The sequence below is a fragment of the Lycium barbarum genome, chromosome 9, assembly GCF_019175385.1.
Source record: "Lycium barbarum isolate Lr01 chromosome 9, ASM1917538v2, whole genome shotgun sequence".
Taxonomy (NCBI): domain Eukaryota; kingdom Viridiplantae; phylum Streptophyta; class Magnoliopsida; order Solanales; family Solanaceae; genus Lycium; species Lycium barbarum.
Window position 1 is genome coordinate 3,611,682 of NC_083345.1, and position 25,228 is coordinate 3,636,909.

Sequence of the window (25,228 nt, forward strand, 5' to 3'; positions counted from 1 at the left end):
GGCTATACACTTACTTTACTCCTTACTTAATTTCTTTATTTCATCATCTACTTTACCTACTTTAACGAGTTTACCTTAAATTTTGCAGATCATCGAGTCCCGGAAGACAGCCGGAGGCTCTATCACTATCATCTTCAACCGCAACTAGAGACCTTATCACATCCTCAGCATACGCATCACGCATTCATTCAAGTCCCTGAAGACAACCAGAGACAACATTGGCCACACGGCTTCATTTTTATTTCCACACTCATATTCTTATCATTTTACACTCTTTATAATTTCAACTTTGTTACTAATTTTGACATGAATTTCAGTTTTGGCAGAAAATACAACCTGCAGGGACGCAACACAACGTGGAACTTTATCTTACGCAGTGAACTGAGGCAAATTTGCTGAAGAGGAATATCAAACTCGTAAGCAAGGGTCACGAATCTACTCTCGAACTCAATTCCGCCTATGTCCACAAACACGTGATACGTAGGTTAATTTCTCTTTCACATCCTCCGCTAAAACTCTACTAAATCTACTCTCTTCACAATCTCATATTCCTTTCTACACCCCTAGTGTCTCCATAACTCAACACTGGGGCATATTTGAAGGATTTATATCGTGCCTAGTAGAGTCCTACTTAAAGGTGTGTTGCGCGCCACATTATAATTAGGAGGCTATAAGCATATGTCCTATTCTTGAACGTTCTCGTCACCTGTCTACAACCCCCCTCTAGATTATGAATCCACAAAAACTTTCGAACTATATATGGCCTGATTCTCGTGCAGCCCGAGATATGTAGGCAACTCGAAACTGAGATTCGGCCATAATTTTCCATAATTCCTTCGGCCCTCATAATATTTTCCATCAATTTTCCTAAATCATACTTTCTTAAAAAACTCATACTCGTTGGTCCAAACAAAATTGGCTACTACGTCAACTTCTTCGCCCGAAGATTCTTACATCACCTCCGGTCGAAGAGGGGCATCTGTTGACACCCAATTTTGTCCCTCCTTTATTTAATTTTATTTACCCGGGTTTCTAAATTTACTGACAAGATAAATACTTTATTTTCACCACTATTATTTTCGCTACTTTTATTTTCAACATTACAAGTATTACTTTATCACAAATCTTAAATGCTCGTCATCGTTTCATTTTTTTTGAGTTTGGAATTGCTAAATTAATTACAAGACAACACTTTGCGAAATATTTTTTTTTTTTAACATATGAATTATTTATTATCTTTACATAATATATATTATACCAGTTATTAAATTAGAAGCCCAAAAATAATTAAATAGCGGAGGAAAGATCAACAATTTTCAACCAAATTAATGGCTTAAAATACAAATACAATGTTATTCCCCTACCCAAATAAACAACCCACATTATATCAGCCCACATTTAAATTAATCAACCAAGCCCAAATGATTCCCTACCCGGTCCAATAATTTTTCTGCGACCCGGCCCAATTTTCGGTCCAAAACGAGGGAACCCTAGGGTTCCCTTCCCATTTTCTCTTCTTTTTTTTTCCGCCTCCCTCACCTCTTCCTCCTTCCTCTCTCTTTCCCTTTCTCCTTTTTTTTCCTCTCTAACCCTAGCCGCCTCTCCTCCTTCACCCGACACCTCTCCTCTCCTCTCTCTTCTTCCACGCTCTCTCCCACTCACCCCTGTCCCCCGCATTCTCTGTCACCCACTCATCCCTGTTCCCCGCTTCCTCTCTCTCATACGCCCCCTCTAAAACCCTATAAATACAAGGGAGTTGAATCATTTTTGAGGGGGGGATCGAAGGATCGGAGATCGGAAAATCAAAGAACAAAAAAAATAAAAAATCAACTCGAACAAAAAAAAGAGGAGAACAAAGGAATCCAAACATGGGAAGATCTGGAAACGAAAACCCCCACAAACACAAGTTTTAATCAACAAAGACAGCGAACAATTACTCTATTTTTCTGTTTAAAACTTTAGTTTCTTCAATCGATTTCGAGTTCGTCGTATTCGAGTGTAGATTCGAGACCCGACACTCAGTTCGCTGCACCCAAAAAAGGTCCGTAATTCTCCTTTTACTTTGCGTTTCATGTCAGTTGTGTTGGTTCGTGCTTGTATATATCTTAAATTGAATTTTGTGAATGATATATTTAGTCTCTCTTTAGTTCTGGTATGCTGAGAAACTAAAATAACTGTTGCACTCATGCTCTTCCTTTTGTTCTTTGAGGGTGTTGTATTTAGGCCATAGTATAAGTGTTATCGGTTAACTTAAGTATTGACTGAGTGCATGCCTGCTGAAGTTCGTTCCAAGTATATTTATTCATTTTAAGTTGTGTCTTATTCTTCGCTGAAGTCTGAACATCAAGGTGGAGAAGTGATTTGTGCGTTCGGTTAGATATTTTAGGACTGAATTTGTCGTCGACATTCATTTTATCTTCATCCTTGTTCCATCTGTGTTTCTGAAGTATTTGTTTTTGGGCATAATCTTAAGTAACTTGAGGTTCAGCGTTAGCGTTTAATTTCCATTTCTTGTTTGGTTAGTCATACCCTGTCGGCTGTGGTATTTGATGCTTATTTACTGTAGTGTCATCATGTTGGTTATGGTATTTAAGTTCTTGTTCCGGTCTAAGCTCGGCCACTATCATGTTTTGTTTCCCCCTCCCCTTTTTTGGTTTAGTTCAGTTATGTTTTATTTTCGAGTTCTTATAGATTATCTATGCTTTAATTTAGTCTCAGCTTTAGTAGGTAATCCTTAGTTCTTCCATTTACTTTCAGTCCTTATCCATGTTTTAGTCCGATAGGTGTATGATGAGCATGTTCAATTCTTGTTTACTTTTTTTTCTCTTCACTGGTTTGGTATAGCTATTAAGTGTAACTTAGCTCTAGTTTATGGTAAGTCTTTAGATAATGTTGATGAAGGTTTAGTATGTGAATCAGTTTGCTTAAGCTTTCCTATATTTACTCTTATATGTTCGGTATGCAATTTAGTTTGCTTAAGTAGCTTGATAATATTGTTAGTAGTATTATAATCTTGTTGGTATAATCTGTGGTTAGGCTGTTCTTGATTAGTAATGTGGGAATTAATATGAAGAAAGACAATGAGTAAACCTTGATTAATCGACTGTGGAATTCATTTAAATATGATCTTGTTTGATTAGCTAAGCTTAAGCTCACACTGAACCTACAATGATCATTGAAATTTGGTAAACATCCACACTTTAGCCATTACTTTTAGCTAACTTTTGTTGCCGCTTCATACTATCGATCCTTTTTTTGATTCTGTTTATATGTATTTAAGTCCAAGCATGAGTTAGTTAATTAAATTCAGGATCGCTTCAGGTCTGTTTGAGTTGTTTGTAATATTCGCTTCATGTTCTTTCCCTTTTTTTTATATAACTATATGAATGAATTGATTTAGTTCGGGTTTACAGCTTATGCGCCCATCTAACAAGTTAGTTAGCAAACTCATTCAAGATACTCTTATTAAAAAATGACCAAAACAAGTTAACTTGATTTCATAAGATCTGGCTTTTCTCTCAGTGATTGTTAATCTGTCTTCAGATTTCAATATAGGTTAAGTTGGCCTGTTGTCACTTCCTGTTAAGACTTAGGTCTTGAGCCGTTTGTTTTTTTCTGTTTCTTCTTCCAAAATCTAAGTTTAATTCTAGTTTCCTCTAGTTCATTGATAAAATGTTTCCCTGGACCAGCAACTTTGTTTTAAGACTAGCTAACATTTTGGTCTGAAATGTTCATTTTCATTGACCTCCTTAAGGATAAGGATACTTTCATCTAACTGAGTGTATTGCTTGGATAGTATACTTTAGGATGAGTATTATCGTGCTTGAGTTTTTGTTTTCCTTTCATTGCGTGAAATATGCCAGTTTACAGAATATGAGTGATTTAAATGATTTCCTTTTATTTATAATGTCTTGTCTATACTTAATGTAAAAATCAGATCTCCTCCTTTCTCACTGTTATTTTTCTTGTTTTGCATGTACACTGGAGCCGAAGAGTTTCACTCTGAAACTCGACGACACCGCTTACGGAGTCTGCACATCATTCACTGCCCGCGCTCCCATTTTGTTTGAGCCGAAAAAAATTGCATTATATCTACTCCTCTATTTTATTTTGTGTTCAGTTAGTATGTATTGTATGGCTGACATTTTGTTTGTTAATTTAGATGAATCTTAGTGACATTAAGGGGTTTAGTTTAGTAATGGGTAGTTAATCTTAGTGATATTTGCGTGAATTAGGGAACATTAAAAACTGATTTTAATTTAAATTGGAATAGATTTTGTTTCCATAAATATAGCACTTTCAGTTTTCTCAACGTGTGTATTTCCGTTATATTTATCCTATATTTAAGTCCACACGTCTACTAGCTAAATATAGGTCCTCCAGCTATGAATTGTAAATGTAGAACATGTAGTTATAGGTTGTTAGAAGGAGCTAAAAGGTAGCTGTTTGTGAAAATTTTACATCTTTTTAACCCATAAAAATATGAGTATCCATATAAGAACACACTTGACCCAATAACAACTCATTTTGAAAATGAGAAATTTCTTTTACCTCCCATACCACCCACCCCGCCATCCCCATCCCCCCTCCCCCACAATTTTTTTATTTCATATACTTTATTTTATTTTTATAAGAAATGAGAAAAAAAAAAAAAATCTTACCTCCCACTCCTAACCCCCACCCCCTCCACGACCCCCCCCCCCCCCCCAAAATTTCAATTTCATATATTTTACTTTTATAAAAAAATTCTTACCCATCCTCCCTCCGCCCTTGCCCCACCCTAGTCTCAAGTAACCTATTCCATGCATGTCCTTTCCCTTTCCCTTAACATGACTACAATCACCACAATGGCTAGTGGTACACCACCACATCTCCCAACTATCTTTCTACCATTATTTTCCAAGATTGGTGGAGCATTGGCCCAAGGGCGGCTCAATATATTCAGCGGCCTAAAGCAAATTTTAATAAGATATCATAAATACTTTAGTTAAATTTCTATATCTTTTTTTGAAATTCACTCTTTTAACCTTTATAGATACAAAACTATAAATATCCTTCTAAAGATCTATTCATTGGACAAATAAAAATATTGATAAAAAGATTGAGTTTAAAAGGAAAAATAAAATCGTTATAAACGGAAAAGAGGAGAACAAATGAACGGAATAAGGAGAAATCAAAACCAATGGGGTATATATATATATATATATATATATATATATATATATATATATATATATATATAGACACACACACCACACTCTAATTAATGAAAGATAGAAACTTAACCTAATTTGCTCACGCATTTAAACAACTCAAAATAAAATCTAAATGAAACCCTTTATTTATGATAATTAGAGAAATTATCTTTTGTATAAAATTAAAGACCATTTCCAAGTCTTTTTTAATATGCAATCAAGTCTTCTTTCCATATAAGCAGGTTTTTACTTCAATATATCAAGTTACCATTTTTTAAAAAACTTTAGCAAAAGTCTTCTTATAACCACTATAAAATTACTATATGGATCACAAAATTACAATTGTTCATTGTTCTCTTATATAGTCATAATATTACTATTGCAGCAAAATAAAGTTAATTTGTTGAGTTTTTAGTTAAATGATAGTAGAGCTTTCTTTGATATTTTAGAAATTTGAATTAAACTACTTAAATCTTCGTATCTATCATTTAGGAGCCGTTGGGACATGGTTTGAAATCATGATTTGAAACCATGTTTGGACATGCAATTTGGATTTCTTTAAGTTGTATTTTTTTATATAGACATAAAAATTCCATAAGTTGTGAAAACTATCAAAATATTCTAAATTTTTATACAATCTTATCAAATGAACAAGTCATAGTTCATAACAAAATTAATACGCTACTAGACGACCTTTCTAAAAAATATAACATCAATTGATCAAACTTTAGTTCAATAAAAAAGAAAATTTAACATGAATAATAATGTAATTACTCATCAATATAATCCTCCCATATGTTAGATATAAATAAAGATTGGTAAATGGTTGGTGGGAATAATTTTTAAAAGGAGATTTTACATAAATGACTATAATTTAGGGGTTTAAAATGGGGCATAGCTACTTTTTTCACTGTATTAATTTATTTTTCCCGCTCTATTCAATTTTTTGCAATTTTTTTCTACTGTATTCATGAAATGACTATTTGTATTAATAAATGGGCTCGCTGCATTCATGGATACAACGAGTAAAACTGAATACATAAAAACATAGATATACCAAAAATTAACAAATAGACCCCTAAAAAAATGAATACAATCTAAAATTTTAACCAAAAAAAAAAGCTAAAAAATGTGAAATACAATCGCCGTATTCGTGAATACAATAGCATCAAACACTAATTCCGGCCAGATCTGGTGGAAGTTTCACAACAACAACAATAATAGTAGCCGTTATGCTAACAAATACACCCTAAAAATAAATACAATTTAAAAATTTAACAAAAAAAAATACTCAAAAAAGTGAATACAATCGTTCCAACCACTAATTTTAACCAGATCTGCCGACAATTTTTCGGCCAGACCTACCAAAAATTTCATCACAACAACAACGATTTCCAGCCAGATCTGCTGAAAATTTCATAACAACAACAACAGCTAGTCGTTGCTCCGCCGTCAGCGTCGGATCTGGCGGAAATAGTGAAAGCTATAGATCTGGAGCTCCGTCGTGTTTTGTCGAAGCTCGTTAAAAAAAAAAAAAAAATCTTTTCATCAGACGAGGTACTCTCTTTCAGTTTCTTTGTCAAGATTTACTCCTATCATCTCTTCCTCGACGAAAAACTCCTTTGCTGGACTCCATTGAAGCAAACTAGTGAACTGTCGATTTTGAAAGTTCAGGAAGCTAAAATGCAATTGGGCAATTAAGCAACTCTCCAGTATATATGAAGAGTGTTTGGATTTTGTTATTGTGTATTATTGTTAGCATTTTCACAGTTTGAAACTGCATAGAGGAGCTTCTCCTCTATCTGGGTTGTGATAATTGAGTGACAAATTGATTTCTATATGGTTCTCTGATCTCTATGTCCTGCCAGAATTGGAGATGAAGCCTGGAACATGGGAAAAAGAAATTTAAAATATTTTGGTTCAATTTATTATTTGTATATATTTTAATAATTACATAATTTACACCAATTAGAGGAAACCAAATCATGAAGCTTTGTTGTGGCCGGAGCTTGTTCGCCGAAGATCTGGCAGCTGTCCATCGGCTTAGCAGCAAGAAGGAAAAATTATAAATAATAATAAAAAAAAAGTATTTTACTTTTTAGCTATATATATATAGAGCTATTTATTATATTTAACATATTACTCTTAGTTATAGAATGTAATTAATCTAAACTATAGTTAATAAATATAAATATGTACTAGTAGTTAGTTATGTCATGTAGATTTCCCTTTTTAAAAAATATCTACCAACTTATGAGTTTTTTTTTACAAAATATAAACTTATGAGTCAAGTTTTATATTAAAAATTTTGAAACCATGATTTGAAACACCAAATTATGCTTTTTTTGATGATTTGAGATTTCAAATCATGAGACGAAATGCATGTCCAAACGTTAATTTCATCTCATTATTTTAAATTGCATGTCCAAACTGTTGGCATCGAAATAGCATGGCATCATGCGAAAACTAATAATTGCAAACCTCAAAGATGGTAAATCAGAAGACAAAGAAAAATATAGTAAAAGAGACATAATATTCTAATATAGTTGATCAATTGATCTACATATGAAAAACTAATATAAAAACATAAAATCTTTAGACAGAAAAATCTCTCCCTAAACAAGACTTGTTTAATGACTGCATTGTGGATACTACAGTGTTATGCTATATGAGAGGTTTTCTTCAATATATAGAGGTCCAAAACTTTTTCCTCTAAAAAAAGGACTAGCCAAATATGGAAAGGAATTCTATTTTTCTTTCAGGAAAAGTAAAACAATTATGGTTATACTTTGACTTTCCTTCAAGAGAAAAGTAAAACTCAAATATAGTAACAACATCAGGGCAAAACCCTAACAAATCTCCCCTTTTGATCGGGATTTTCTTGATAAAACTTGATCCGTCTTCTTCACATAATCTTCATCACTGTTGCTTGCTATGGTTAAAAGTAAGCATTGTTGACACCCAATTTTGTCCCTCCTTTATTTAATTTTATTTACCCGGGTTTCTAAATTTACTGACAAGCTAAATACTTTATTTTCACCACTATTATTTTCGCTACTTTTATTTTCAACATTACAAGTATTACTTTATCACAAATCTTAAATGCTCGTCATCGTTTTATTTTTTTTGAGTTTGGAATTGCTAAATTAATTACAAGACAACACTTTGCGATTTTTTTTTTTTTTAACATATGAATTATTTATTATCTTTACATAATATATATTATACCAGTTATTAAATTAGAAGCCCAAAAATAATTAAATAGCGGAGGAAAGATCAACAATTTTCAACCAAATTAATGGCTTAAAATACAAATACAATGTTATTCCCCTACCCAAATAAACAACCCACATTATATCAGCCCACATTTAAATTAATCAACCAAGCCCAAATGATTCCCTACCCGGTCCAATAATTTTTCTGCGACCCGGCCCAATTTTCGTTCCAAAACGAGGGAACCCTAGGGTTCCCTTCCCATTTTCTCTTCTTTTTTTTTCCGCCTCCCTCACCTCTTCCTCCTTCCTCTCTCTTTCCCTTTCTCCTTTTTTTTCCTCTCTAACCCTAGCCGCCTCTCCTCCTTCACCCGACACCTCTCCTCTCCTCTCTCTTCTTCCACGCTCTCTCCCACTCACCCCTGTCCCCCGCATTCTCTGTCACCCACTCATCCCTGTTCCCCGCTTCCTCTCTCTCATACGCCCCCTCTAAAACCCTATAAATACAAGGGAGTTGAATCATTTTTGAGGGGGGGATCGAAGGATCGGAGATCGGAAAATCAAAGAACAAAAAAAATAAAAAATCAACTCGAACAAAAAAAAGAGGAGAACAAAGGAATCCAAACATGGGAAGATCTGGAAACGAAAACCCCCACAAACACAAGTTTTAATCAACAAAGACAGCGAACAATTACTCTATTTTTCTGTTTAAAACTTTAGTTTCTTCAATCGATTTCGAGTTCGTCGTATTCGAGTGTAGATTCGAGACCCGACACTCAGTTCGCTGCACCCAAAAAAGGTCCGTAATTCTCCTTTTACTTTGCGTTTCATGTCAGTTGTGTTGGTTCGTGCTTGTATATATCTTAAATTGAATTTTGTGAATGATATATTTAGTCTCTCTTTAGTTCTGGTATGCTGAGAAACTAAAATAACTGTTGCACTCATGCTCTTCCTTTTGTTCTTTGAGGGTGTTGTATTTAGGCCATAGTATAAGTGTTATCGGTTAACTTAAGTATTGACTGAGTGCATGCCTGCTGAAGTTCGTTCCAAGTATATTTATTCATTTTAAGTTGTGTCTTATTCTTCGCTGAAGTCTGAACATCAAGGTGGAGAAGTGATTTGTGCGTTCGGTTAGATATTTTAGGACTGAATTTGTCGTCGACATTCATTTTATCTTCATCCTTGTTCCATCTGTGTTTCTGAAGTATTTGTTTTTGGGCATAATCTTAAGTAACTTGAGGTTCAGCGTTAGCGTTTAATTTCCATTTCTTGTTTGGTTAGTCATACCCTGTCGGCTGTGGTATTTGATGCTTATTTACTGTAGTGTCATCATGTTGGTTATGGTATTTAAGTTCTTGTTCCGGTCTAAGCTCGGCCACTATCATGTTTTGTTTCCCCCTCCCCTTTTTTGGTTTAGTTCAGTTCTGTTTTATTTTCGAGTTCTTATAGATTATCTATGCTTTAATTTAGTCTCAGCTTTAGTAGGTAATCCTTAGTTCTTCCATTTACTTTCAGTCCTTATCCATGTTTTAGTCCGATAGGTGTATGATGAGCATGTTCAATTCTTGTTTACTTTTTTTTCTCTTCACTGGTTTGGTATAGCTATTAAGTGTAACTTAGCTCTAGTTTATGGTAAGTCTTTAGATAATGTTGATGAAGGTTTAGTATGTGAATCAGTTTGCTTAAGCTTTCCTATATTTACTCTTATATGTTCGGTATGCAATTTAGTTTGCTTAAGTAGCTTGATAATATTGTTAGTAGTATTATAATCTTGTTGGTATAATCTGTGGTTAGGCTGTTCTTGATTAGTAATGTGGGAATTAATATGAAGAAAGACAATGAGTAAACCTTGATTAATCGACTGTGGAATTCATTTAAATATGATCTTGTTTGATTAGCTAAGCTTAAGCTCACACTGAACCTACAATGATCATTGAAATTTGGTAAACATCCACACTTTAGCCATTACTTTTAGCTAACTTTTGTTGCCGCTTCATACTATCGATCCTTTTTTTGATTCTGTTTATATGTATTTAAGTCCAAGCATGAGTTAGTTAATTAAATTCAGGATCGCTTCAGGTCTGTTTGAGTTGTTTGTAATATTCGCTTCATGTTCTTTCCCTTTTTTTTATATAACTATATGAATGAATTGATTTAGTTCGGGTTTACAGCTTATGCGCCCATCTAACAAGTTAGTTAGCAAACTCATTCAAGATACTCTTATTAAAAAATGACCAAAACAAGTTAACTTGATTTCATAAGATCTGGCTTTTCTCTCAGTGATTGTTAATCTGTCTTCAGATTTCAATATAGGTTAAGTTGGCCTGTTGTCACTTCCTGTTAAGACTTAGGTCTTGAGCCGTTTGTTTTTTTCTGTTTCTTCTTCCAAAATCTAAGTTTAATTCTAGTTTCCTCTAGTTCATTGATAAAATGTTTCCCTGGACCAGCAACTTTGTTTTAAGACTAGCTAACATTTTGGTCTGAAATGTTCATTTTCATTGACCTCCTTAAGGATAAGGATACTTTCATCTAACTGAGTGTATTGCTTGGATAGTATACTTTAGGATGAGTATTATCGTGCTTGAGTTTTTGTTTTCCTTTCATTGCGTGAAATATGCCAGTTTACAGAATATGAGTGATTTAAATGATTTCCTTTTATTTATAATGTCTTGTCTATACTTAATGTAAAAATCAGATCTCCTCCTTTCTCACTGTTATTTTTCTTGTTTTGCATGTACACTGGAGCCGAAGAGTTTCACTCTGAAACTCGACGACACCGCTTACGGAGTCTGCACATCATTCACTGCCCGCGCTCCCATTTTGTTTGAGCCGAAAAAAATTGCATTATATCTACTCCTCTATTTTATTTTGTGTTCAGTTAGTATGTATTGTATGGCTGACATTTTGTTTGTTAATTTAGATGAATCTTAGTGACATTAAGGGGTTTAGTTTAGTAATGGGTAGTTAATTCCAAATTACATTCTCTTCTATTTATGTGCAAAACTATTCATAGTATCTATAACATTTATTTGGGTAATTGCTTTTTTTAAATAGCATGACTACATCATTTGGGTTAAAAGAATCATTTCTCATTATTATCACCTTAGGAATTTCAAAATATCACTAATACACAAGATATGAATCCAATTGTATTTTTTATAAACATTTTTCAAGATTTACTCAACTATACATATTTTTTAGCTGAAATTGGTTAAATAAAGAATGATAAAAACGGAAAAAAATTCATGGCCTTTTCATCATATTTAAAAATATAAGTCTAGATATTCTTATGCTTTCACATTCATATAACATCATTTTATCTAAAGATCACATTTGACAAATCATCTTTTAAAAGGCTATTATTCATAGGCAAATTATCATACTTTCTACAAATCTTATTTTTTTTGAATAACATTATTATATTTCTCATTTAAGACCTTAGCAATATTTTGAGTCTCATTTAACATTAGAAACTCTTTACGCAAATTATTATGTTTTCTACAAATATTATCTTAAACAACACTATTACACTTTCATTTAAAACTTTAACATCATTTATAAGTTGTATTTCAAAATAGCATTAAAAGTACTCTTTATACAAATTATTATTTTTATACAAGTTCTATTTTAAAAAGCATTCTCACGTGATTATCTACAACTTTAGTCATATTTACAAAGCTATTTCCTTTCCTATAATACCATATTTACACTTAAGCGTAACAAATTATAAGTCCGGTCGGTTAACCATTGTTAATGGGTCTTAAAGGGTGCCTAATACCTTCCCTTTAGACTAATTGAACTCTTACCTAGAATCTTAAGTTTCGCAGACCTTAAACACAGTTAACTATAAACATAACTTTAATAAACTTTAGGTGTCCTAATTCACCATAAATAATTAGGTGGCGACTCCTTAACATAAACAAACAAAAAACAGGAATCTCCAATACGTCGTACTTCTAACTTTAACCTCCCGGGTTAAAAAGGGGTGTGACAAGCATGGGTTAAAAATTTGAACCTTGTGCTTTAAAAGTGAGCACAAATTGACGTGGAGCTCATGCGTTAAAAGTGAACATTGGTTGAAATTGACCCAAGCGTTTAAAGTAAGCAAAGGTTAAAAATTTGAGCTCATACATTAAAGTTAAGCATGAGTTAAAAATTGGAGTTCATGCGTTAAAGTAAGCATGAGTTAAAAGTTGTTTTTGTTTTAAAAATATGCAGTAGCAGGATTGTTGAAAATATGATTGAGAATTGTCTCCACATGTAGTACTTTAGACTTTTTTGTTTTTGTTTTGGACAAAAAATCTTGATTATCTTCAAATTGGTTGCTCTTGATTTGAACCCGTTGTGAACCTCGAACCGTTGGCTCTGATACCACTTGTTCGGATCGAAATAGCATGGCATCATGTGGAGGTTATTAATTGCAAACCTTAAAGATGTTAAATCAGACGACAAAGAAAAACATGCTAAAAGAGACATAATATTCTAATATAGTTGATCAATTGATCTACATGTGAAAAACTAATATAAAAGTATAAAATCTTTAGAGGGAAAAATCTCCCCTGTAAACGAGACTCGCTTAATGACTGCATTATGGGTGCTACTGTGTTATATTGTATTAGAGGGATTCTTCAATTTATAGAGGTCCAAAACCTTTTCCTCCAAGAAAAGGACTAACCAAATATGGAAAATAATTATATTTTCCTTTCAGGAAAAGTAAAACAATTATGGTTATATTTTGACTTTCCTTCAAAAGAAAAGTAAAACTCAAATATGATAAGAAAATCAGGACAAAACCCTAACACAAACACCTACTAAGACTTTTGACAACAAAAATCAAGATATTATATTACAACAAATGACGTTTACTTTGCTAGTTTGAAAGAACCTTTCCGAAGTTATTTAAGAAGACATGCTATTCTGACTTTTGACATACAAAATAATCATACAAACATGTGCTAATTATAGAATAATACCAGAAGTTTCTTAGGCCTTTGACTCTTGGGGCTTAAAGCAGTTTCTTTAGTGGTCTTACCCTTGAACCATCCATACTTTGGCCCAATTATTATCATCAAAATTAAATATTTTCTCGGTAAAGAGTTCAAAACTTTTGTCTGCATCTAGGGGTTGTAACACGTGGAGCGAGATATCCCTCCGATGTATTTGCCTATAATACTATTTCAAGATGTGATAATTATCTTACTACCAATTTTTTAATCAAATTTAGAAAGGACAAGTTTAAGACCATCCCAAATTTCAACATTCCAAATCTCGTCTAGGAGTATAACATACCTTTTTCTTTTTAAGAGTGATTTAGGTTATCCTCCAAATTATCCTTTCTGTTCTCTTCCCTCCATCCAATTTGGCTATGTCAAGTTAGATTTATCCCAATCTTGGCTCATGTGAAACTAAGACCAGTGCTGAACACTCAAATTGATCACTGACATGCATATACAGTTTCTTGGCAATAGTTGTATTCCCGAGACCAGGCATGCCCCAAAAAAAGAGAAAAAAACACAATCATATGATGTATCGAGATATACGGACGTTACAATCATCGTTAAACACAATCATATAAACGTTAAATACAAATAAGTTACTAAATCGCTAACATCGCAGTATTATGATGAGACAAATGAGCGTTAGAGTCATCGTTAGCATTTAGTACCATGGCTAAAGGACATATGCCCACTAAATGGAGAGAAACCCTACCGCTCCTACATATAAGCATTTAGTATAATACTAATTCGATTTGCACAGTTTTTTCGTTTTTCTCTGGTACACTCTCTCTCAGGCTATCATGAAAATTACTCCATACTGCAAATCTTGGTAAAGTAATTTGGATCGTAGCATATTAAAGTCATCATCCAAACCAACTACTTCTATTTCATCAGCATGAAGGAATAACGTAACCTTCTCCTGTCTACTGGAATGTAGTCATATTGATTACTCTTGTTACCCGTATCCATGATGTTATAAATTTTCCTCACATCAATTTCATCAACCCCCTTTTTTATTTTTTTTAATCTTTTCAATCTCCACGACAAACTTGTGGCCAAAAGAAGCATGGCAAACGCAAGCAATACTCTCCCTTAAGGCAACCAATTGCCTTAAGATGTCCTATGCATCACCTGCTAGTTCTTCAATATCCTTTATCAAGTTTTTCACCAATGGATACCCTTGAATCTCATTCAGTTAATTTCGTCCCCGCATCATCAATGCAAGAGCGAATGCGCCTCATTTCTCTTTGAAGCCAATTCATGTTCTCTTCTGATGAATTTAAGTATGACCATTCTTGAAGGAGATTTCCAGCTGTTTCTGTTGCTTTGTTGATAACCGCAAAAAGAATAATTTATGCCTTTTTTTTTTTTTTTTTTCTGTTCCAATAAAGAGGTAGAATTCCAAATCTCAAGTGAGGTGATCGACAAAGGTGAATATACTTTTATCGCTATGACCTCATTAAGAAAGAAAAAGGGATGTTAATTCTGAAATGAGTAAGAAACAAGTAAATTTAATTGATTTTTTCTTTCTTAGCAGTGACAGATGAGACATGAATAACTTTTAGTGATTAAAGTAGGGCATGTCTTTGCGTAAATAATATTTGGATTTTATTATATCATTCCAGCAATTACAATTTATTCAATTGAAGATACTACTTTATTTTTCTTGGAGGTAAGGGCCAAAAACACGCCTCAACTATATATATATATATATATATTTGTATTTCATACTTGAACTATTCGAAGTAAGACTTTCCTACCCAAACTATCACCAGATAGTTAGCAAAACACTCCTGAAGGTTGACTAGACTAAATGTTTGATCTCAAACACCAAAATGCACGTGAAGCATAATTCTCTCAAAATGTTTCATCTATTTGGCATATGTAACAGCTATATATGACCTGACTCATTATTATTTATATTTTATTTTATTTTTTCAATTAATTCTTTAAAATCGTAAGCTTTCCCCCTTCTTCTTCATCCTTTCTCAACCATTCTTCTTCATTTCTTCTTCTCTTGTGCAGATTTTCTAGATTTTCTCATTTATTTCTTCTTCATTATCAGCTTTGTTCTTCATTTTCTTCTTCTGTAAACGCTAATCTCAGCTTTTCTCCTTCATTGGTCATATTTTATTGTCAAAATGAGGAAGAATGTCTTTTGCAAATGTGGGCAGATTATCCACGTGGAATGAACTTTTAACCTAACAATTAATTCTGCCACGGTGGAATTATTTATCCACATGGATTGCCACGTGGCACGATTTTTTAACAAAAAAAGAGAGTGTAGTACACACACCATCATATATAAGGCGAGATGTGTTTTGCTAACTATCTAGTGATAATTTAGGTAGGAAAGTCTCCCTTCGGATAGTTAAGGTATGAAACACACACACAAAAAAAAAAGTGATAGTTAAGTGTGTTTTTGACCCTTATCTTTCTTTCTTATGAAAATGCCAGAGAAAGAGAAGGAATCTTTTTTTTTTTGGTAGTATAATTGAGGCCTTAAGAATGTCTGTTTATTACACGTAGAAAATAATATTCTAATTGATATACTTTACTACTATATATAAGAGACAATGTAATGAGATTTGTAGTACTTAATTATATTGTAACTATTTGGATGGCCCAGCCAAAATGATTTGCTCTTTCAAATTACCCTTGAATTTACTATTTATTACTTCAATTTACCCAAGCATATTTCCAATAAATCTAGATTCAAACCCTTTTTGATAGCATATATTTTTTCTCTGTCTTATTTTTTCCCTTACTTTATCTTATTTTTACTTAATTTGACATAATCAATTTGGTAAATATAATCAATTTTGAGCTCTTTAAAAACGCTTAAAAAGTTGTGAAAAGAGATGATGTCATCTAATAAAAATAACTATGCACAAAAATAATCTATAATGGTGATGATAATAACTTTGAAGAACTCATTTGGTACTGGAAGAGTACTTGGTCGATTAATTTTTTTTTAGTAATTCTTAATCACCACTAAACTTCTCTTGATCTTATTTTTAGTAAAAAGAAATTATTCTGAAAATATAAAGTTAGATTTAATGAAATAATACAATTATACAATAGAAAATAAATTTTAAAACTACTTAACAATTAATAGATTAAAATCTTGGAAAATAAAAGAAAAAACTTTAAATTTTATTCAATTTGCATAATTAAGTGGGACAGAAAAGAGGAAAAGATGCTTATCAAGTGATCAACTCCTCAATATATTGATAATGGCATCCTTCTTTCGTTATAAACAATTTAAATTGTCAAAAATCATGTAATCCTTAATTGGTTGAGTAAGGGAATTTTCTTTTAAGAATAAAGCATTAATGAGTTAATGACAAGCTAAATTAATTCTTAAACTTTGTTTTAATGAATTCAATCCTTTTTTTAATTTCATCTAAACCTAGACTTTATTCACCATATTTGTTTTAGCATAAACCATTGTCACATGAAATTATGAGTAATTAATCAATAAATACCAAAATATGCTATTTCCATCTCTAATTAGAAATTATATGCTCACAAATTTTATAAAATATTAAAATGTCCTTTTCAATTTATGATTATAGCTAGTTAAAATCATTTTGCATACTTTAAATTATATTACTAAACATCAAGTTACCTCTGTCTCTTTGATATATGTTGATTCCCTAGCAAACTTGCTTTCCTATAACAAATCTTTCAGTAATTAAAAACTTGAAAAATGAATAATACATGATTAAGAAGCTATCATCTTAAAAGAGTTGTGCCTAAGAAATGTACACAAATTATTATTTTTTCAGTTAAAAACTATGAAGTGCATTATTACCTTGATCTTAGGCCCGGGCTCAGCACGGGCTTCACTGGACTAGTAGTTGGATAAAAGACTTGATTCCTTTTCAAATGCACATATTGCTTTTATATAAAATTATATTAAAAGTTGCCTCAATGAAAATAACTTTTTCAAAATTAAAATATATAAAATATCACCTAAGATCAATAATGTCTCAAGAGATATTAAATCAATTAGCTATATTATTGATTGAAAAAACATTCTTAGAAGGAATCATTATGAAAAAAAAAAAGGCTAGAAAGATAGATGTCAAATAATATATCAGTGAACTTTTACCTTTATATATATATATATATATATTTTTTTTTAAGCTTGAGCCTCCAATTAATTTTTTGCCTTAGGCCTCCAATTATGTTGAGCCGCCCCTGCCAAGACTAGGCTCTTTGAACGACTTGCAAAGCTGAGATTATGAGATCCTAATGAACAATGGTTAACAAGTTAGTTTGCTACTAGTATTAGTTATGTTTTACTCCCTCCGTTCACTTTTACTTATCCACTTCAATATATTGGAAATAAGTAATTAATATTAAGGGATAAAACAAGAAAAAAAAATTGTCTTTCCTTAATATGTTAAAGTGGACAAGTAAAAGTGAACGCAAGGAGTCTATTATTGATAATGTATTTTTTCTGTTTGTTCTCATTTCATGAACTAATTAAATACATCAATTAATGTGTCTAATAAATTGTAGGGATCCATTTAAGAATGTGTACAAATATCTTCTTAGCTCTCTGATGACGAGGTTAATGCCTGTTGTTGTTATAATAAATCAGAAAATATTTGATTGCTTTTGGATGTTGATGTAGGTTTGACTTGGGCTTATAAAATAAACTTTGTATTTTTTATTTTTTTTCACTATTTTGTTTGCTGACGGATTACACAAACAAATAAAAGATATGGCAGTGTGACCATGTTTTATTACATTCAGTCAAGCTGTAGTCATGGGGATTATTATTACTTGTGTCCATAACATTGTAAGTTATGCTCAGAACATCAACCTATATATGTTCCTCCCTTCTCAAAAGAGTACTTTTTCTATCTCAAATTATCTATTATTTTTTTATTTTACACGTCTCTTAATAAATATTAATTAGGACTTAGGAGGAGTATTTGACTACTTTACCCTTATTTATATTTAAATTGTGATCTCTCTCCATTAAATGTTTCTTCTATTTATGTATCATCTCCATTAATGACAAAAGTTTACTACTAAAGGTAAAAAATAATAATTAATTGTGTCTTGAACTTCTAAAACGATAAATAATTTGAGACAGCTATTTTTACAAATCACGACAGATAATTTGAGATGGAGGAAGTATATTTCTAGCTATTTCTATATATTTATTGATGATTTCACAAGAAATATTTTCATCCATCTAGTCTTTTCCCTTTTTCTTTTTTCCATTATTTTTGGGTTGCTAGAAATAGCCTGTTTGGCCAAACTTATTTTTCCCCCAAAAGTACTTATTTTTTCAATAAGTCCTTATTTGAAAGAAAAAAAAAGTGAAGTGTTTGGCAAGCTTTTGGGAAAATATAAGTGCTTCTGGGAAGTAGCAGAAACAGTTTTTCAGAAGCTAAAAAAATATTTTTTGCCCAAAAGCACTTTTTTGAAAAGTACTTTTGAGAAAAATACAAATAGAAGCACTTTTTAAAAACTTAGTCAAACATTAATTGCTGCTCAAAAGTGTTTTTTTTTAATTAATTGGCCAAATACAAATCGTTTTTTTGCCAAAAGTGTTTTTTTGAAAAGTACTTTTTAGAATAAATTGATTTTAGAAGCTTGGTCAAATAAACTAAAAGACTTGTAGATACATAGATGACATAAGCTAGGCATCTCCTGTACTAATCAAGAAAGGAACATATAATTTTAGTATGATAACAGGAAAAAGAATAATCAATTGGCAATTGCTCCAGATTGTAATTAGATCACTATTCCATTAGAGTCTAAAAGCACATTTGCTGAAGTAAAAAAGGGAGAAAGAAAACGAAATTAAGAGGAAAAAAAAAAAGGTTATTTCATACATGTTCACTAAACTTCACATGTTGTATCAGTAAAGTAATAAAAATACCTTTTTCCAACAAGACCACTTTAATTCTTTGTGATAATTACTCAAAAGATATAACTCAGCGCGAAGTGTAATTGCCGGTATCTAATTACACGTCATTACTACGTCAATATTTTTTCAATAAAAAATGTTCTATATTTTAAATTATAAACAAATACCAAAATATTGAAACTAAAAGAAGAAAAAGAAAAGAAAAAACAACTACAAATTAATTAAGTAAAAAAAATCCCTATTTCTCCAAAACGTTTTTCGTACAAAAAAAATCGCATTGCTTGACAGATATATAGCCTGTTTGGCCGAGCTTCTAAAATCAACTTATTTTGAAAAGTATTTTTGGCGAAAAGTAGTTTGTGTTTGGCCAATTAATTTAAATAGCATTTTTAGTAGCAATTAGTGTTTGGCCAAGATTTAGAAAGTGCTTTTAAGTATATTTTCCTCATTGTTCTTAAAAAAAGTGTTTTTGGGCAAAAACTATTTTTTTTTTAACTTCTGAAACAGCTTCTGCTACTTCTCTATAGCCAATAGTACTTATTTTCTCCCAAAAACTTGGCCAAACGCCTAATTATTTTTTTAAAAAAATAAGCACTTATTGGATAAAATAAACACTTTGGGGGAAAATAAGCTTGGCCAAAAAGGCTAATAGTCTTGGGAGAGTTTTTCCTTTTTTTTGCGCGGATTGCCCTTCATTTGGGGTGGTCTTTAATTTTTGCCCTTCAAATTGGTAATCATTAATTTTTACCCCTCGCCTAGCACCCCGAAATTGTGAGTTCGAACCCCAGCTCAGGTAAAAAAAAAAATCGCTAGGCAGATATTCGCAAGGTAGAATTTTGCAAATCTGCCCAGCAAAATTCTAAAGCTTAAGGCAGAATCTGCCCAGCAAAATTCTGGCTTGCCTGTGCCATGTAAATTCTGCCTGAAGGGCAAAATTTAAAGACCACCATTTTGAGGGGTAAAAATTAAAGACCACCCCCAACGAAGGGTAATCTTGCAAATTGCCCGAGTTTTCCCATCTGAGTATTGCCCAATTGCCCGATTTTCCCCATCAGAGTATTGCCCAACAAATGTGTTTTTAATTTTATTTTTTGTTACGCTATTATTGAGCCCAAAAACGCACGTACCATGTGGGTTTGTTCTTTATGGTATATGACACTTCAGTTTTTTCTTTCTTTTCGATGTGAAATTTGTGTAAGGCGCTATATGCACTCCTTCAAAAACCTGCCAACTTCGAAGTTTGTCAATCGTTCATTGACCTGCTCTCGTCAACTTGTGCTTCATCAGGGGTGTCTCACAAACCAAACAGTGTAAAAATTGCTATTTAAAACTTATGTCCCAGTTAGCTCAATGGACTAAATTTGTTTGCAAAAACAAAAAATGCTATCCCTCTAATTTTAAAGGCGAAATTTAGTCAATTGTGCTGAGAAGGACAGAATTTAAAGAGTAACCTCAAAAGAGTTCATACGGTTCAAATAATCCCAAACTAACTCACCCAGATCTGAACATATTGCACAGATTATTTTTTCATGGGATAAATTTGATTTCCCTAATAACGATGATGCAAGCAAGGGTTATCCCATAATAATTGTGCTTAAAATTAGTCTTATAAAAAGAGAAATGTATCACTGGATACAACTTTTGTTGAAATGTACCTCCATCATTCAAATAAATAATTGAATAATCGTCTCCATTTAGTATTACTAATGAATGGAGTAATAGACTTTGAATCTTTTGTTAGCTGAGAGTCCATTTAATTTGTTACACAATTTTTAAGGTTCTTAATATTGAACAAATTATACTTTTAAAGTTATGAGGTTCGGTTCTATTTTTTCTTCGGTTTGCTTTTAATAACACCAAAACCAAACCAAATATTATTGATTTTTAAAAAATCAAAACCAAACCAAACCTAACCCAAGTAAAAATCGATTTATTTAATCGGTTTGATTTTGGTTTTCGGTTTGGATCGGTTTTTAACCGATTATGAGTATGAAACATTTGTTATATATTTATTTGATATAAGAAAAGAAATAGGTCAACTTAGGCCAATTGTTTAGGAAAAATTATTTGCCTTTTGAAATAAAAATTAGGTATGTTTTTCCTGTTGGATTTACAAATATAGATGCACCATTGTTATTTAGAGAAGATGAAGAACAAGCTGCTCGATTAATCCAAATGAACAAAGGGAAAGAGGCGGAACAAACAAAGTTGTCCTGCACTAGTTTTGGGTCTAAGTGTTCTATCAGTCTTGGGCCTCATCATACAAGCCCAATAAATGAATATTCAGATATCCAAGTGCAAAGCCCGAATGAAAATAAACATTTCCAGAAATCATTTTCAGTTTTGCCAGCTGGAGAGATAAAATTTCCTCCAAATTTCATGACATAGCAGTGACCAGAAATAAGTGTACAACTGTATAGTTTGTTACATTAGGGAACAAAATAGATAGTGGACAACAAATAGATAGTGGACAAGTGTAGGTTCATAATTGGTTTTCATATTCTTACATTGTTGGGGCATACTCTACATACTTGTATATAAACAGATATAGATGAATGAAGAAAGTAAGCAGAAAATTTTCCAAATCTGTCTTCATTTTTATTATATTTTCTTCATGGTATCAGAGCAGCAGTAAGATCCAAATCTTTTCTTTATTTTCTCCCTTCAATCCAAATGGAAAATACATCACAATCATCTGAGGGAAACTCTTCTTCATCTGCAGTTATGGATTCTAGCAGTCCATATTATCTTCATCTCTCAGATTCCCCAGGGATGAATATTGTGAATTTCGTTTTTGATGGAACTGGTTTTGCTGCGTGGAGAAGGTCCATCATTATTTCTCTATCAGCTAAGAACAAGATGAGTTTTATTGATGGTTCTGCTGAAATACCATCTGCTGATACACCTGAGTTCAAGCTTTGGACTAGGTGCAATAACATGGTGATTTCTTGGTTGCTTAACTCCCTTTCAAAAGAAATTGCAGAGAGTGTGATATACTCAAAATCTGCTAAAGATCTCTGGACTGACCTTCATGACAGGTTTGGTCAGTCCAATGGAGCTCAACTCTATCATCTTCAAAAAAGCCTCACAGATCTGGTGCAAGGAACAGCTGATGTAGCAGGGTATTTCACAAGAATCAAGAGGATTTGGGATGAGCTGGATGCTCTCTCCAGCGAAGAAATATGTTTTTGCAACTGCACCTGTGGAGGAAAGAAGAAAGTAGTCAAATCCAAGCAGGACGAAAGATTGATCCAATTTCTAAAGGGACTTAATGATGTTTATGCAGCAGTAAGAAGCAACATACTCATGATGTCACCTCTCCCTAATGTGAATCATGCCTACTCTCTCCTCATTCAAGATGAGAAACAGAGAGAGGCATATGTTAATCCTAACTTTCCAGGTGACACATCTTCATTTCTTGCAACACATCAGAATTTCTCAGGTCAGAGGTACAACAATACTGATTTTAGAGCAAGAAAGAATAACAACAATAACTACAACAGCAATCTGTTTTGCACAAATTGTAAGAAATCAGGGCACTCAATTGCAAAATGCTACAGAATAATAGGTTATCCACCTGATTTTAAGTTCACCAAGGGGTCAAAATCACAACCAAACAACAAAGGGAACTCTATGGGTAATGCAGTGACAACAGTTGGATATTCAGGTTACACAACAAATGGGAAACAAGCAAATGGATCTGTTGCTCAGGAGAACTATGGTCATTTGGAAGAAGAGTTTCAGAATGCACAGATTGGAGATGTGCCATTTGCAGGAAGTGAGGTTTCAGCTAACATGGTGCACTGTTTTGCTGGTAACACTTTCAATGATCCAATACTATATCAAACTCATGCCAACTCTAGCTACTGGATATTAGATTCAGGAGCTTCTGCTCATATGTCTTTTGACCCTGCTTTCTTTACTACTCTTACACTTCTGTCTTCTCCTATTTATGTCAAGCTCCCAAATTATTTCAGGGTAAGGGTGACACATGGAGGAACTGTCACTCTCCCACATAATTTGCTACTAAAGAATGTTTTGCTTGTCCCTTCTTTTAAAATCAATTTGATATCAGTTCATCAATTCTGCAAACAATTCTATTGCACACTAAAATTTTCTTCCATTTGTTGTGTTATGCAGGGCCATTCAATGAGGACCCCTCTGGTTATTGGTGAAGCAAAGGATGGGATCTATATCATGAACACTACTTCAAGTCTACAAAGTCCTGTCAAGTCTAGTTCTAAATCTGATGTTTTACTCTATAGTTGTAGTTCTTTTCCTAGTTCTTTTTCTATTCCAGTAAACAATAGGGATGATGTAAAATTATGGCACATTAGATTGGGACACATGCCTTTTGATTCAATGAAAAACATCAGTTCCTCTTCTTCCTTTTCTCATTTTGATCACAAATGTGATATATGCCCTGTTGCTAGACAAACTAAACTGCCATTCCCTTCTAGTTGCATCAAAACTAAGGCAATTTTTGAGTTAATCCATGTGGACACTTGGGGACCATATAAATCATCTACCTACAATGGATACAAGTATTTTCTTACTATTGTAGATGATTTTAGTAGAGCAACTTGGACTTATCTCTTGAGTACTAAAAGCAATGCTTTCCCTACACTAAAGAACTACCTAGCTTACATTGAAAGACAATTTGGGGCTAAGATAAAATGATAAGGTCAGATAATGCCCTTGAGTTAGGCAGTGGAGTGATTCTTTCAGAATATTTTCTCTCAAAAGGAATCATCCACCAAACTTCTTGCACTGCCTCTCCACAACAGAATGGAGTTGTGGAAAGGAAACACAGGCACCTTTTGGAGACTTCTAGAGCTTTATTACACCAATCTAAAGTGCCTATTTTCTACTGGGGTGATTGTTTATTGACCGCGACTTTTCTAATAAATAGGTTTCCCTTATCTGTGCTCAAAGGAAAAACACCTTTTGAATTGATTTTTGGAACTTCTCCTTCATACAAGTTTTTGAGAAGTTTTGGATGTTTGTGTTTTGTTTCAACCCCTTCACATAACAGACCCAAATTTGCTCCTAGGGCAGTCCCTTGTATATTTCTTGGATATCCTGCAGGGAAGAAAGGGTATAAAGTCATGGAACTGAATTCTAAGAAAATCATAGTTTCAAGGGATGTAGTTTTTCATGAAACTACATTTCCTTTTCACACTCAAACTCCTTCTCCTCCTATTTTCACTACAACCACAGCTGATTCAGGACCATCTATTTCTTCTTCTCATACCCTATCTCCATTAGTTTCTACCCCTGATAAATCTGATTCCTTAGGGTCCATTCCCAGTGATTCTAGCTCACTTCCTTCATCTAGTTCATCTATTGATGTTCCTCCACCTTCCCCAAGTCTATCTTCCTCATCTAATAGTCCTCCAACTCATTATGTGGATCCCATCTCTGTTGCACCTGAAAGAAGATCAGAGAGGGTTCCTAAAAGGCTTGTCTATCTAGATGAGTATGTTTGCAACTCAGTTTATCTCACTGATCTTTCCACTTCATGTTTTACTGATCCCATTGATCCTCCTATTTTCTCCTTTGCTGCATTATCTGTGTCTAATCAGCAGGTCTTGAATGCAATTTCAAGTATAAGTGAACCAAAGAATTATTCTCAGGCAGCTATGGATCCTGGTTGGTTAAAAGCTATGGAATCTGAATTTGAGGCATTAAATTCCAACAACACTTGGGAAATTGTGAGTCTACCTCCAAATAAGAAAGCTTTACCCTGTAAATGGGTTTACAAGGTGAAGCACAAAGCAGATGGGTCTATAGAGAGATTAAAGGCAAGATTGGTGGTAAGGGGAGACATCCAAAGAGAAGGCATCGACTTCAATGAAACGTATTCTCCTGTTGTCAAAATGACGACAATAAGATGCTTACTTGCAGTAGCAGTCAAGAAAGGTTGGA

General features: G+C 33.0%; 1 protein-coding gene and 1 pseudogene across 1 annotated transcript; one reads left to right on the forward strand and one right to left on the reverse strand.

The window, feature by feature from the left end:
• Positions 1-14,753, reverse strand: part of LOC132610461 (toMV resistance protein Tm-2(2)-like) — a 55,551-nt pseudogene extending 40,798 nt beyond the window's left edge.
• A 6,658-nt stretch (positions 14,754-21,411) lies between these two features.
• LOC132611085 (uncharacterized) lies at positions 21,412-23,685 on the forward strand. The gene is made up of 2 exons (XM_060325492.1): positions 21,412-23,114; positions 23,441-23,685. Exons 1-2 carry the CDS (start codon positions 21,974-21,976, stop codon positions 23,473-23,475), a joined length of 1,176 nt encoding a protein of 391 aa, XP_060181475.1. The 5' UTR covers positions 21,412-21,973; the 3' UTR covers positions 23,476-23,685.
• The last annotated feature ends 1,543 nt before the right edge of the window (positions 23,686-25,228 follow it).

What these genes read in the sequence shown, in the direction of transcription:
- LOC132611085 (XM_060325492.1), top strand. Translation starts at nt 21,974, where the DNA reads ATGGAAAATACATCACAATCATCTGAGGGAAACTCTTCTTCATCTGCA. An exon ending in CATGGTGCACTGTTTTGCTG is followed by an intron (nt 23,115 to 23,440) that starts GTAACACTTTCA and finishes TGTGTTATGCAG; the next exon opens with GGCCATTCAATGAGGACCCC.